The 14,766-nt window shown below is 33.4% G+C and overlaps 1 protein-coding gene and 1 long non-coding RNA gene across 7 annotated transcripts in view; one reads left to right on the forward strand and one right to left on the reverse strand.

Moving 5' to 3' along the window:
- Positions 1-34: 34 nt before the first annotated feature.
- Positions 35-3,554, reverse strand: LOC107036654. 3 transcript variants are annotated; one of them, XR_001460792.2, is made up of 6 exons: positions 3,503-3,554; positions 2,551-2,979; positions 1,920-2,348; positions 1,289-1,717; positions 339-1,086; positions 35-135 (listed from the first exon to the last, which is right to left on the reverse strand). It is a non-coding gene; the product is annotated as an uncharacterized LOC107036654 (long non-coding RNA). The 3 variants fall into 3 exon arrangements; XR_001460791.2 differs by having other exon boundaries at positions 3,169-3,534; XR_001460793.2 differs by lacking the exon at positions 1,289-1,717 and having other exon boundaries at positions 3,169-3,534.
- A 6,351-nt stretch (positions 3,555-9,905) lies between these two features.
- The window catches only part of LOC107036616 (transmembrane protein 47), a 12,532-nt gene continuing 7,671 nt past the window's right edge, over positions 9,906-14,766 (forward strand). The window contains exons 1-2 of one of the 4 annotated variants that reach the window (XM_015254683.1): positions 9,906-10,118; positions 12,291-12,366. In XM_015254683.1, the coding sequence (XP_015110169.1) occupies positions 12,316-12,366 (51 nt within the window). In that variant the 5' untranslated portion in view covers positions 9,906-10,118; positions 12,291-12,315. The other 3 variants (XM_015254685.1, XM_015254684.1, XM_015254682.1) reach the window with 3 other exon arrangements.

Raw genomic sequence — 14,766 nt, forward strand, 5'->3', positions numbered from 1 at the left:
TTTTTTGGGTTTAAATATTTGGAAAACGTTTTTTAGTCATTTTTTCAACTTTATTAACTAGAAAAATACAGGTCGTATTTTAAAAAAAATGTGGGATTTTAGAATCATAGGAAGGTCATCCACTCGTTCTGAAGTCTGAAACAAAGATCAAAACTTTTTTTCAACAAAAGAATCATTTTCGAATTATGTTTTATTGGAGACGAGAAGCCTCAGTTGGTAGTGCATGTTAAACATTAAAATCATGAACTCATTATTCGGTGTTGATGTCATCATGTGATATATAATATAAATCAAATGATTGTTGAATATTTGAGGAATTAAAGGAGGTTTGAACTCACTTTTACAGTTTTTTGATGGCTCGGAGATTCATGAATTCTATTTTTAATCTATTTTTATGAATACCTTGAGAATTACCAGAGGTATGAAATTGATTTTTTTTAAAGTCCTCATCACCTCACGTTCCTGAGATAGATAAAGAAATTTAAAGACGTTTGTTCAGCATAATTTGTCAGTTTAACATATATACATCTATATACAAGTTGATGGGGTTCTGAATCGTAGTCTCAGCCCTTGAGGTTTTACTTACAAATATCAAGAAATTTGTTTTATTCAGGTAACGTGAGGTTGTGTTACAAAATAGAATGACTGGCAATAATATAGGGAAAAGTGAAAAAAATGAAAAACCCTATGACATGAGTATTGCGAGAAATAATTATGGCCATTAGACCAGCTTAAAAATTTTGCTACAATGATTTCAGTGTTCAATCAATGGAGAATTCAAGAAATTAAAAAAATTGTTGCTGTAATTCATTGGACAAGGAATTAGGACAAAGACAAAGAAAACGATTTGGCCCTCAAAAACTAATTTTCAACGTGTATCATCAAACTATTAAACTAAATTGGGTTAAAGTTTGGAATCGAAAATTCCCCTGGATTTCCAATAAAACGATTTTTCAGCCTCTTATCTCCTCCAGTTCTCGAGATATCCAAGGAAATAGAAAAGAAGAGGAATTCATGATCTAATTTCCCCACAAAATTTTCATTCCCTCAGTCGCGGTTTTTGGAATTTGGAAAATCCGGAAAAATCTGAAAATAGAACAGAACAGGTGAGTTAGTCAACGATTCTCATACTTGAGGATGGGGCTTTGATGGTTTCAAGACCTCAGTTGGTAGTGCATGTTAACAAATAATCATGTAATCAGCATACGGTGTTAATTTCATCACATAATATTTACAATTAATTCATTAGTTATAGCGTAACTGAGGGGATTAAAGGAGGTAAACTTACTTTCACTATTTATTTGATGATTTGGAGATTCACTCATTCGTTTCTTGACTCATTTTCATGAGTATCCCGAATATGGGGTCTATAATGAACCCGTGAGATACTCCGAAAAATGTCTGATTCCAAGCACTGGTCATCAACCCATTTTGCCCCATTGTATATCAATAAACTCACGAAATTCGTTTTTCAAGCGAGAAACGTTTTTCAACGATATGTTGGGAACCAATGGGGCAAAATGGGTTTATGACCAGGGTTTGGAATCGGAATTTTTCCTGGCTTTCCAATGAGACAATTTTCGAGCTGCTCTCCATTTTAATTCTCGAGATATTCATAAAAAGAGAGAAAGAAAAAAATTTCATGAATTTGTTTTTGTAGAATATTCGTCATCCCCTCGTAATTTCGGTTTTTGGAATGTGAAAAATGCCAAAAAATCTGAAAAGAGAAGACAACAGATACGTTAATTAACAATTCTCATATTTGAGGTTGGGATTTTGATGGTTTCAAGACCTCAGTTGGTAGTGCATGTTAACAAATAATCATGTAATCAGCATACGGTGTTAATTTCATCACATAATATTTACAATTAATTCATTAGTTATAGCGTAACTGAGGGGATTAAAGGAGGTAAACTTACTTTCACTATTTTTTTCATGATTTGGAGATTCACTCATTCGTTTCTTGACTCATTTTCATGAGTATCCCGAATGTGGGGTCTATAATGACCCCATGAGATACTCCGAAAAATTTCTGATTCCAAGCACTGGTCATCAACCCATTTTGCCCCATTGTATATCAATAAACTCACGAAATTCGTTTTTCAAGCGAGAAACGTTTTTCAACGATATGTTGGGAACCAATGGGGCAAAATGGGTTTATGACCAGGGTTTGGAATCGGAATTTTTCCTGGCTTTCCAATGAGACAATTTTCGAGCTGCTCTCCATTTTAATTCTCGAGATATTCATAAAAAGAGAGAAAGAAAAAAATTTCATGAATTTGTTTTTGTAGAATATTCGTCATCCCCTCGTAATTTCGGTTTTTGGAATGTGAAAAATGCCAAAAAATCTGAAAAGAGAAGACAACAGATACGTTAATTAACAATTCTCATATTTGAGGTTGGGATTTTGATGGTTTCAAGACCTCAGTTGGTAGTGCATGTTAACAAATAATCATGTAATCAGCATACGGTGTTAATTTCATCACATAATATTTACAATTAATTCATTAGTTATAGCGTAACTGAGGGGATTAAAGGAGGTAAACTTACTTTCACTATTTATTTCATGATTTGGAGATTCACTCATTCGTTTCTTGACTCATTTTCATGAGTATCCCGAATATGGGGTCTATAATGACCCCATGAGATACTCCGAAAAATGTCTGATTCCAAGCACTGGTCATCAACCCATTTTGCCCCATTGTATATCAATAAACTCACGAAATTCGTTTTTCAAGCGAGAAACGTTTTTCAACGATATGTTGGGAACCAATGGGGCAAAATGGGTTTATGACCAGGGTTTGGAATCGGAATTTTTCCTGGCTTTCCAATGAGACAATTTTCGAGCTGCTCTCCATTTTAATTCTCGAGATATTCATAAAAAGAGAGAAAGAAAAAAATTTCATGAATTTGTATTTGTAGAATATTCGTCATCCCCTCGTAATTTCGGTTTTTGGAATGTGAAAAATGCCAAAAAATCTGAAAAGAGAAGACAACAGATACGTTAATTAACAATTCTCATATTTGAGGATGGGGCTTTGATGGTTTCAAGACCTCAGTTGGTAGTGCATGTTAACAAATAATCATGTAATCAGCATTCGGTGTTAATTTCATCATGACAAAATCCAAAAAATAGTAAAAATCTCTTAAAAAAGAAATATACCTCACCTTTAGTCCACGATGCAACGGCCTCCCAACCCTCTCGAGCCCCTCGCGACACTCAAAATTCAAAATGAAATCACCCAAAATTTCTTTTCATCTATTAATTACTAATTATGACAAAATTTTCCCTTCAACCCTCAAAAATCCATAAAAATCTTAACAGAAAAAATGTGCACGTGGTCATATAACCTCCAAGTACTACACATATTTATCCATGTGCATGTGCACCCCCAAATAATTTAAAACTCTATGAAAAAACCGCTAATAGTTACTTCATACGAGCAGAAATATCCAAAATTATCGAAATAATCTATGAAAAATTCTCAAAACGACTCATTACCTCTGCGAAAGTGTCCCAACTCTCCAAGATGTCTTTCGAAAATGAACTGTGGCCTCGGGGCGTTCGCAATGAGCGTCGAAGTGAAAGGGGAAGTGTAAAATCGAATGACTTTACGATCACAATCGATCAAACAGTCGAATAATCGGCGGGAAACTCAAGACTATTCGAATTGGTCTATATTATTGCAATAAATATAGCAAAAAATTTTATATATTATCAACATAATAAATGAATAAATAAATAAAATTATTATTAATATATGATATAGGGAAGGATAGGGTAAAGTGGATACTTTAGACTTTTTAAAAATTATTCATAACTCAGAAACAAATGACGTCACGAAGACGGTCAGGTGACGCTTCATTGGTCAGGTGTGAAGAGAGAGGGGAGTTGACGTTCTCCATTGGCGCGTCTCAAGATTGGGTTAGGTCGACTCGAGCCATTCTGTGATTGATCCAGCGCTCGACCGTCTGTGTGACGTTTTGGTGACATTGGCGATTTCAAAGCGATTGAAATCTTCGACTTTTGACAATTAATTATGAATCAATGAGCAATGTTTTGAAGTTTGTGAATGAAAAATGAATTTTTCAGGTCCTAAACTTGAGATTAAAACATTGAAAGCAATTCACGCCAATTCCCTATTGTTTCCCAATTTTCATGCGGACATTCAATATATCTAGGCGTTCTTATTTACATAAATTTTCATGTTTCTTCAACAATTGGGATACGAAAAATCCTCTACTCTCTTATTATTACAAGATCTATGCGTATGATCTATTCATTTGTTGAAATGAAGAAATGGAACTCATTGAATTTCATTTTCTTATGAATACCTTATAAATATTGATAATAAATCAAAGAGAATTCGACTAATGATTGAAGTGAATAGCGAAGTAGAGTAAAAGTATCTATAAAGAATTTTTCATTTTCAATTAATTATCTTCAATTTTTTAAAATAATCGGTCTCCATAAAAGGACAGAATTTATTAATTTCACCGATGATATATATACATGTGAAATATATATATATGACTCGAAAAAAAAAATTACCACTGAAGAATTTGAAATTATGTCACTGAAGAATTTGAAAATACCGCGTGTTTTTTTTATGAATAACTTCGTGTCACATATTGACCAATCAGAATTAAGGATTAGCGGTCAGGCAATTTCGAGATATTTCGATATAAAACAACTTCACGTTTGTTTCATCTTTAGTAAATAGGATAGTCAGTCGACGAAATGAATTACACCACTGATTAATAATTGAAGTGTTTTATTCGTGGGATGTGGATATCAAGATCATTATAGACATTCACATTCAATACACTTTCTTTCACAAATATCTTCCTTTTACAGAAGGGAGGATACGCTCGGAACATGATTATTTCCCGACATTCCCCAGATCCAGGCGATTGCCTTTGTCATCCCTGAGAAAAAATAAATTCATGATCGATTGTTTAAAATGAATTTTGAAGCTTAATATTTCCCAACTTACTTGCAGATACACTTGAACATTTCATGGTATGAGTATTTTGCCTTTCTTCTTTCACAGGCGTTTATACAATTATAGTGCGCACGCACCCTGCTGGGGTCTGTAACGCCATAATGTTTACGTTTCGCTGTAAAAAAAACAAATGTCATTGTAAAAAAACTGCGGCAAAGAAAAGTTTTGTTTGGGTCTTGCTAGAAAGTTGAAATTTTTGAAAAATACAAATAAAGGAAACAGAAAGTCAAGTCAGGAATGTCTAATGAATGAGTCCAGTGGTCAATCAGATTTCTATAAAAAAATACAGTTCGAGACTTCGGTATAATCATAATTTTTAATTACAGTTAAATTTTGATTAAGTCAGTTGTTAATATCACTCACCAATTTTTTGATTATTCAATCAACCATCAATTTTAATATTCAAATTCCGAAGTATTGTATCGACCAATAATTGAGAATTTTTAATTACCAATTATTATATTATTTTTTAAATTTCAATGAAGATAAGTAAAAACTTCATTATTGTAGAGTGCAACTTCTCATAATATTATTAAAGTAGTGATTGCTGCCGATCTAAGAATAGTTCTCAATGGAAAAAGAATTTTTTTTAAATTCTCACTCAAATGTTGTAAATAATGACTGTATTTTTTAAATAAAAAAATGGTTTAAAAAATCATCGAAAACACCAGAAAACCGAGGAATGAAATAAGCCGCTTTCCTCCCGTCATTTGGAGAGGAAAATCGTACTTTCCGTGCAGACGTGACGATAAACTTTTTTCCGTACTGCTCTTCACTTTCCTTCGTCCAGGGATTGGTATTAGCCCTTCCCCAAACTCGTAAAAGTGAAAATCATAACGGAGAAATGTTGTCCGGGCTGTTGTTATGGGGTTTACATACTCGGGAGGTTGGCAGGCCTCGCCTGCTGCTCGGCCCACCAACTCCCCACTAGTAAAAAAATCCATATCAACACACGGGGAGAAATATTCAATAAAAATTACGTATCTTTTCCGTAATTCCGGAGCGAAATATGGTTGTAGGAAATTTTACGGAACTGTCGCGGAATTTTTCCAGAGCGTTCCGTAATTTTTATCTGAATCTCCTGTGAAAAATTACGATACCGTCACTTAAATTTTCTGAGTCGATTCGGTAATCGGTGAGCGAATTGTGAGTTCCGTAATTTTGACTGACCGTGCAGGCCGGAAATATTCGCCATCGCAACGTAGATGTGAGAGCCACCAAGTGGGCTTTAACCTAACTACTCTTGGGAGTCAACCAATGAAATCACTAGCAGTGAACCAATGATAGGCGTCAATCAACGAGATCACTGAGATCTCCTTGATCTCATTGGTTGCCCCCCACGAGTAGTCAGTTCAGAAACCACTTGATGGCTCTCACATCTACGTTGCGTTCGCAAATACTATTCTTGGCCGATACGCTACCGCGTATCTCGATTAAATGAAAAATATTATTTATTTTCCATCGCCCGTGGGCCTTTAGCCTGGTATCTACAAATCGACATATTATATACAAAGTGTTGATTTTAGAGTGTGAAAAATATTTTCCGAAGAATATATAATGTTTGCAATAAAAAATATTAACATTTGACCATAAGTCAATTTCCCTCTGATTGAATGACCAGTTCAGAAGTTAAATTGACTTGGCTAATCTGGTTTCAAAATTTTGTTAGATTGAATCGCGAAGGTCAAATAATGTTTTCAAGTAGTTGACTATTCACTCACTTGGTCGGCTTGAGCTCATGGTGCAGAATACCACCAAGAGAACAAAGATGATGTTCATCAGCTTCATGTTTGCGAGGAAGTTGAGACTTCAGGGTTTTCGAGTGACGACTGTTTGAAAATTGACTGTGACTGATCCTTCGAAGCAGGCCCATTATATACGCGATTCGTGGCCATTTCGCGACGCGATCACTCAAATTGCGCCGTTGTTCGGAAAAATCGAGGAACTCTCGGGCTTTTTTTGAAAATTCACCAAAATTGGGCGTTTTTGTTTCCGAAGGGAAGCATTGCAATCCTTCAATTTTCACATTCTCTAATTTTGATTGGAAATGTCTGTAGATGACCACGTCCACCGCCACTTTCCCGGTGGTCAATTTTGAGAAAATTGAGTAATTGAGTAACTAAAGTAATTCCAAAAAATATGAAATTTTGTCAAATTATAGGCCCTAATAAGAACTAGCTCTGTGCAAAAAAAGTGAAATTTCGCATATCTTATGAAGGAGTTGAGTTTTAGAGCTCTGAAATTTTAGGTGAAGTTAGTTCTTATCGAGTATAAAGATATATCAAAAGTTGGTAAAAATCCCAGACTTGGCGCAAAATGATCGGTTGGTAATTTGTGGAATTACTCAGTAATAATGGACAAACCTCAGATGGAAGTTTTTGTAAAACATTTTTTCATACACGTACACTGAGAAAAAAAAATTCTAAGAAATAGAAATTCTATGATTGATCCAAATCGTTCATCGATTGAATAGTCGCAAAAGAAAATGCTATTGTAAGACACAAATATCGATTTAATTTTAATGTTTTCGATTAAAAACGAATAAGATCAGTTATCTAAAGTTTTTTTTGTTACTATCTACTTTTCAGTACATACAAATCAATGTTTGTATTATCAAATATCTTTTTCGAATAAAGCATGTAATTATCCAATTTATCAGCGTCACGATATCCCGCAAAAAAATATCTGTTCGATTGAAAGCAGAATTCATAGATGCAATAAAATATTCATTTGGTCTATGAAGAGCATATTGTTGGATACTCATTGAGGCGAGACTTTCGCGGTGAGCAGTTTCTTGTTTACGACAAACGCAATTCTTCATCATTTGAACTGATTATTTTTCCATTGCAATTGTGAAAAAAAAATTATTTGCGCCAAATCCGAAGCGTTTAAACTAAGCCAAAATTGAATTGTATTCAATCGATTTTGTCGCAAAAACGTGTATTTTCTAAATTCGATAGAATAAACAAAATATACTATACTATAACAAAATCGATTTCATACAATCCAATTTTGGTTTAGTTGGAATCGATATTTGTGTCTTACAATAACATTTTCTTTTGCGACTATTCAATCGATGAACGATTTGGATCAATCATAGAATTTCTATTTCTTAGAATTTTTTTTTCTCAATGTGCACGAAAAGTTTGTACTTTGCTCTCTGGTAAGCGGGAGGAAGAACGGGCCATCCTCGGCCTACCCTTGGCCTTTTCTCATCTCCTACCAAGGTGGGAGCAACTTTTCACCCTAGACCGGAAAGTACTCACTTTAAAAATGCAAACAAAATGTAAACAAAATTCAAACAAAGCAACCGACGGCGGTGCACGTATGAAAAAATTGTATAAAAATTCTCTAAACGGTTTGTGTATAGAAATTCTACAGGATTTTCGCATATGATATTCGGATATTTCTATACGAATATTTTCTATACGAATTATTTCTATACATAAATTTTTACATAAATTTTTGTTTTCATACGAAAGATGTCAAACACTCCAGAGAAAATCGTAGAGATATGTCGCAATCCATACGAAATATTTCTATACATGTGAACCGCCCCGAAAGTTATTTTATTTTTAATTAAATAATCTCTCTCCTTCTTATTACAATATGTATTTATTATTAGCGAGAATATGTTTTGTAAAACATTCTTCATTTCTGAGGCATGTGACATTGAGCTCTGTGCCTGGTACTCGATGATAACTGAAAAGAATTCCTATTTCCAACCGTTACCGTAATCTTGTGTTTTAAAGAGTTAAATTTTTATGAACAAATGGACAGCGCCTGGTTCTGCAAAAACAGTTATAATATTTGAATTCAGCAGCTTTGAAAACATAAAGTCCACTGATAAAATTTCTGGATATCTCAACGGACACATCAGGAAAAATAGTTTCTAAAAGTCGTCACTGGTTTATGTGCAAACCAAGGATAAATAAATAAATAAATAATATCACAAGAATTGGTTGAAAAAAAACGTTGCATTTCCTATTCTTCCATAATTTCACAAATTTTAGTAACAATTGTCTTGACAATTAAAAATTTTCAATCTTTCGATATTTTTAATTTTTCCATTTTTTGAAAATGAATTTCATTCGAGTCGGTCGTTGACAACATCGAATGAAAAACATCGATGTTTGGCAGAAAGAATCGAAAATCGATTAATCAGCCGTTGACGACATCGAATGAAAACCATATTTTTAATTTTTCAATTTTTTGGAAATCGATTTCATTCGATCTCGGTCGTTGACGACATCGAATGAAAACCATCGACGTTTTCAAGGAAGACTCGAAAATCGATTAATCAGCCGTTGACGACATCGAATGAAAACCATATTTTTAATTTTTCAATTTTTTGGAAATCGATTTCACTCGATCTCGGTCGTTGACGACATCGAATGAAAACCATCGACGTTTTCAAGGAAGACTCGAAAATCGATTAATCAGCCATTGACGACATCGAATGAAAACCATATTTTTAATTTTTCCATTTTTTGGAAATCGATTAAAAAAAATCGATGTTTGTAAGAAAGAATCGAAAGTCGATTAATCGGCCGTCAACGACATCGAATGAAAACCATCGACGTTTTCAAGACAGAATCGATAAATCGATTAATCGGCCGTTGAAAGCATCGATGTTCGGGCGTGAAAAATCGATGTTTTCGATTAATCGACAAACATCACACACCTCCACGTTATCGATAGCGTAGAAAGTGACTCAACTGCCCATCGGTAAAACAGAGTTACCGAAATAAAATTGATGGCTTTCCGAACGCCACTGGTTCTCCAGCATCCTCTCTTTGTGACGTCACATGCCCCCCACCACATGCAGTTCCCACTCAAGCCCCCCCCCCCCATTGAATGACGATACGACAGAAATACTACGGGAAAAAGAGAGTAAAACCACATCAACACATGTAAACATCCACGCCTCGCATCAGCAATCAATCGAGGGATTAATCATAGCTCCCAGCAATCATTAGACATTCTTTTTATTCGACTTGGCGAGGTTCGGGCATCACTGTAAGCATGGTACTGAGGCTGTTGGGAATTCCTAGAAGATTTTTCTGATTTTTCCCGTGGTTTTTTACACTTGGCGTCATCAGTCGTTTCGGAGTAAGTGCAAGGGTTTTTCGATTTTTATTTTGGAATGCGAGTGGGTTTTACGTGGGGAATAATTTTTTGAGATTTCTTCGATGACGAAGATCGTGAGGTCAGCTGGTGTATGAGGTTTTCTGCAGTGAGTCACAATTATTTTTTCCATTGTTTTTGGAGTGGAATTGTTGCTCCATATTGGTGGGAATAATTTAATAATTGGGATGGGGCGATTGACCTTTTGAGGGGGAATCAATGGGCTAGAGGATATTATTAGAATTGCGAAAATAGTTGTGATCCAAAGGAGATGATGAATTATTTGAAATATTGTTTACATTGATTTTTCTAGATTTCAAGTGTTGGTGATTTTTTTTCAAAGAGTGGAATTCATTAGATCAATTTTGTTTTTTAATCAAAATAATTATTACTGTTATTTTTATTAATGGAACCGTCAGTATTAGAACGAATCTCAATGATTTGTTGCATTTGGAATTTTTCTAATTTTTTCATATGACAAAATTCCTCTCAATTTCACTCGTCAACTGAAAATCTTAATATTGTGGTTATCAATTTGATAACAGTTGATTGTGAGTTAATGATTTTTTGAGGAGCTACAGGTGTGAAAAACAAATTAGTCTGATGGTTTTTTACACTTGGCGTCATCAGTCGTTTCGGAGTAAGTGCAAAGTTTTTTCGATTTTTATTTTTGAGTGCGAGTGGGTTTTACGTGGCCAATAATTTTTTGAGATCTCTTCAATGACGAAGATTGTGAAATAATTACTGAGCTTCATTCATAATAATAATTATCAATAATTATTATTAATAATTATTGTTATGAATGTTAAAATAATAAATAAATAATTAATAATTATTATTGATAATTATTATTATAAATGAAGCCATCAGTATTAGAAAAAATGGATTAACTTCCGAATGAATTTTGACATCTGAAATTTTTCTACATTTTTTCAAATGATAAAATTCTTTTCGATATCATTCTTCAATTAAAAAAGTCTTTATATTGTGTTTCTCATTTCCAAAATTGATGATGATATTCTATTTCATTCTCCAACTGCATAGTTGATTCGGAATTAATGATTTTTTTATGGAGCTGTCGATATCAAAAACAAAATTTGTTTTTTTTTTCGAATGATTTTCGACATTTTGAAGGTTTCTTGAATTTTCTAAATGATAAAATTTCTTTCAATATCATTCCTCAACTAAAAAAAGCCTTTATATTGTAATTGTTGTTTTCAAAATTGTTGAGACTGAATTAATCAATTGTTTATCAGTATTTCTGTTTTTAAATCATTTTTGACATTTGGAATTCTTATTAAATTTTTATAAACATAAAATTCTCTTTAATTTCATTCTTCAATTGAATAAAGTGTTCATATAATGATTGTCATTTCAAAAATATTTAGTTATAAAAATGTAAGAAATATAAAAAACGAAATAATTTTTTTTGTCGAATTTCTTCATTTTTTGAATTATTCTGAAATATTTGGGAAACATCTCCATTTTATGATTTCATTTTTCTTAGTGAAGAAATAAAAATCATTCCCTGATTATTTATTGTAATTTTTGGGGAGGAGGTGGCTTAAGGAGAGGAAAAATCGATTGATTTTCAACCAATTTTTTAATTTCAGAGTTATTTTTTATTTTTTTGTAAATTCGTTAAATGAAAAATTCGCTATTTCACGTTTTTTTCTCGTGTTTCGTGGCATTTTCCGGAGTGAAACGAATGAAATATCCATTTACAGAATTATTCTCAGGAAAACTGTTCTAAAATGTCCGAGAGAATAATTGCCAGTGAAAAATGAAGGATTTTCGCAGCTAGTTAAATCACTATTCCACTGTTTTAGGGTGATTTTTATTGAAAATAAAATATAAAATCGTTGAAAGAGTGTAATTACTCATTTATGAACCCTCTGATCATTTTTCAAAATAACTTTAGAGCCATTTTCAATTTTTTTTTTTAAATAATCGATTCTGTTCGACGATTTGGAATTATTTCTTCCACTGGAGAAATTTATTTTCATGTTTTTGGAGTATTTTATTTTGTCCAGAAAACATTTAAATATCCTTATCATTTGCCTCCTCCTAACCGAGAGGAATTACTGTTGTTTAGTTGTTAATTAGTGCTTGTTAGCTTCTGTTCGTTAATTCAGTTAATTTGTCTCTTTTTTTTAGTTTATCTACTGTAAATAAGTGCACCATGGCGCAGGCAACGACGATCGAGACTGTAACGATCACCAGGCCGCTGAAGGTAATTATTATTCCCCCGAGAGTGAGGGGAAATGAATGAGGATTGACAGGAAGTTGTGCAATTTCAAACATTTTCACGAATTCTTTCTAGTTTACTTGCGAATAGTTTTATTAATTTTCGTTATCGAGAGTTGAAAATTGACTTATTGGAAAATTATTACGATTTGTTTTCACTATACCCTTTCATTATGCCCTTCTTCCTGTCAAATTCGATATTGCTTTTTTCAATCAATTGCTTATAATCATTCTCATTACAAACAAGTGGGAATTGCTCTTGTTTTGCATATAGTATATAGTATTATTTTTGCTAATAAATTAACAATATGCTTCTGAATGGTTATTTTGCACATCACTTCCTTCTGTCATGTACAATTCATTGTTTATTTCATTTTATTAAATTGAATAAGATTTCTTTTCAACTAATTTTGTCAGATTTTCAACTTAGTTGAATGTTATCATCATCATTATTCTTATTATCCCTTTCTTCTATACAACCGATTGTCTTTTTTACGGGTCTATCTCTCCCCTCAGCCCTTCGATAAAATGTTAATAGAAAAATTTTATTTATACATACTTGAATGAATTTGAAACATCACATTTGAAGAAACAATCAGAAAGCTCACTTTCAGGGAAATTCATGAAAAATTCGAAATTTTCAACAATCATCATAAAAATTAAATCAACCAATATAGCTATCGTAATTATCTTTTAACTTCGACTAATGGCATTGAAACCAACATTTCAAGCTATGATTGAATATCCCCGGAATTCTGATTTTCAAAAAATACAAAATTTTCGTAAATTTTCAAATAAATCAAAATAACGATTATTGCTTTCGCCTTCATCTTCGAACTCGGTCAAAAGGACATCCAAACAAATTTTTAAGCCATTATTCAATCAATTCAAAACATTTTTTTTAGTTATCGTGGGACAACCGATTTTCGAAAACATTCGAGAATTTAAAAAACTAATCGATGAATTAAATTTTAATTAATGGCGATTGGTAGGGCTCAATAATACCTACATTTGAAAAAAAAGATTCAATTCCATTCAGTTATTAGCGAACAATTGAAGAAAAACTTTGTTACAGAAGATTAAAAAAAACAAAACTTCTATTTGAACGATTACAAAGCTTCTATTTGGAAGCAAAATTGAAAATAAAAAAAAACGAAATTATTTTTAGAAAATAATCAAAATTGCCGAATATAGAAATGATATTTCATTTTATACGTCTCGACTTCAATAATCTACATCAAATTTACGTTTGAAAAAAACATTACAAATCGTTTATTCAAATAAAAAAAACATTAAAAAACGATAAATTAAAAATAATGAATATAGACATGATACTTCATTGTAGGCATCTCGACTTCAATAATTCACACCAAATTTATGTTTGAATCCAAGATGAAACATTCCAAATCGTTTATTTAAATTTAAAAAAAAACATGATGAAAAAACGACGAATTTGAAACACTCCTCGATTTTTTAATGATTTTAACAAAATAAATGAAGCGATAAAAAAACAATCTCTCCCAACAATTTCTTCATTTAGAAAAATTCTGGAAGTGTCCCCATTCACGAAGAACTTCGCCCCATTCCCACATCCATAATGAATTCATGCCCCAGAAAAAATCGAAAACCCAAATTTCGACCACGATTCTTCCCCCGGAAAGCAAAAAAACTCGAATCCCCTTTCCTCCCCTCGCGAGCTGAGCACCCCGTGCGCAGACGCCCCTAGAAATCGACGGGCGCAGTCGCCCTAAATTCCCTCACCCTCGACAGTTCAGTCTCCAAGCAGTCGAACGCGAGTCCCCAGAATCCCCCGCGAGGAATAAAATAATCCAAAAAAGTGGCCGAAAAAAAAAAATTAAAATCATAAGAAAAATCCCTGTGACCCTCGCGTAAACTCCGGAAAATCGCGTCTGGGGGTGGGTCTGGAGGGCTGGCAGAGGCTCAGACCGGAAGGGCTTGGGCTTGAAAAAAAAAATAAATAAATAGAAGAATTGATTTGTGGGGAGGGGGTTGTTTGGGCGTCTGAGGGGGTGGCGAAAGGGCTAAATCCGCCTCACCCTCGAGTCCTCTGATCTATGGCGGGGTGCACAGGGGTCTACGACGTCCCATAAAATATTCACAAATACATTTCAATTCGAGGACAGGACGGGCGCGAGGGAGAAGTGATAATAGTGGGGTAATTCTGTTAAAGGGTGATTCCGCACTGTTTCTCCGGGTCGTTCCGAAGATTTTAGGGGTGTTTTGGGGTGGTTTAATATGATTACCATGTACACCGTCGCTGAGGATCACATGGGGGAGAGCGAAATTGCACAGGTGAATTCATTAGTGTCTTGGAATGTTTATTTTGAAATTTTTACAATTTTTTAATATTTTTTTCTCACTTTTT

The sequence above is a fragment of the Diachasma alloeum genome, unplaced genomic scaffold (assembly GCF_001412515.2).
Source record: "Diachasma alloeum isolate Michigan unplaced genomic scaffold, Dall2.0 Dall_scaffold_00210, whole genome shotgun sequence".
In the NCBI taxonomy this organism is placed as follows: domain Eukaryota; kingdom Metazoa; phylum Arthropoda; class Insecta; order Hymenoptera; family Braconidae; genus Diachasma; species Diachasma alloeum.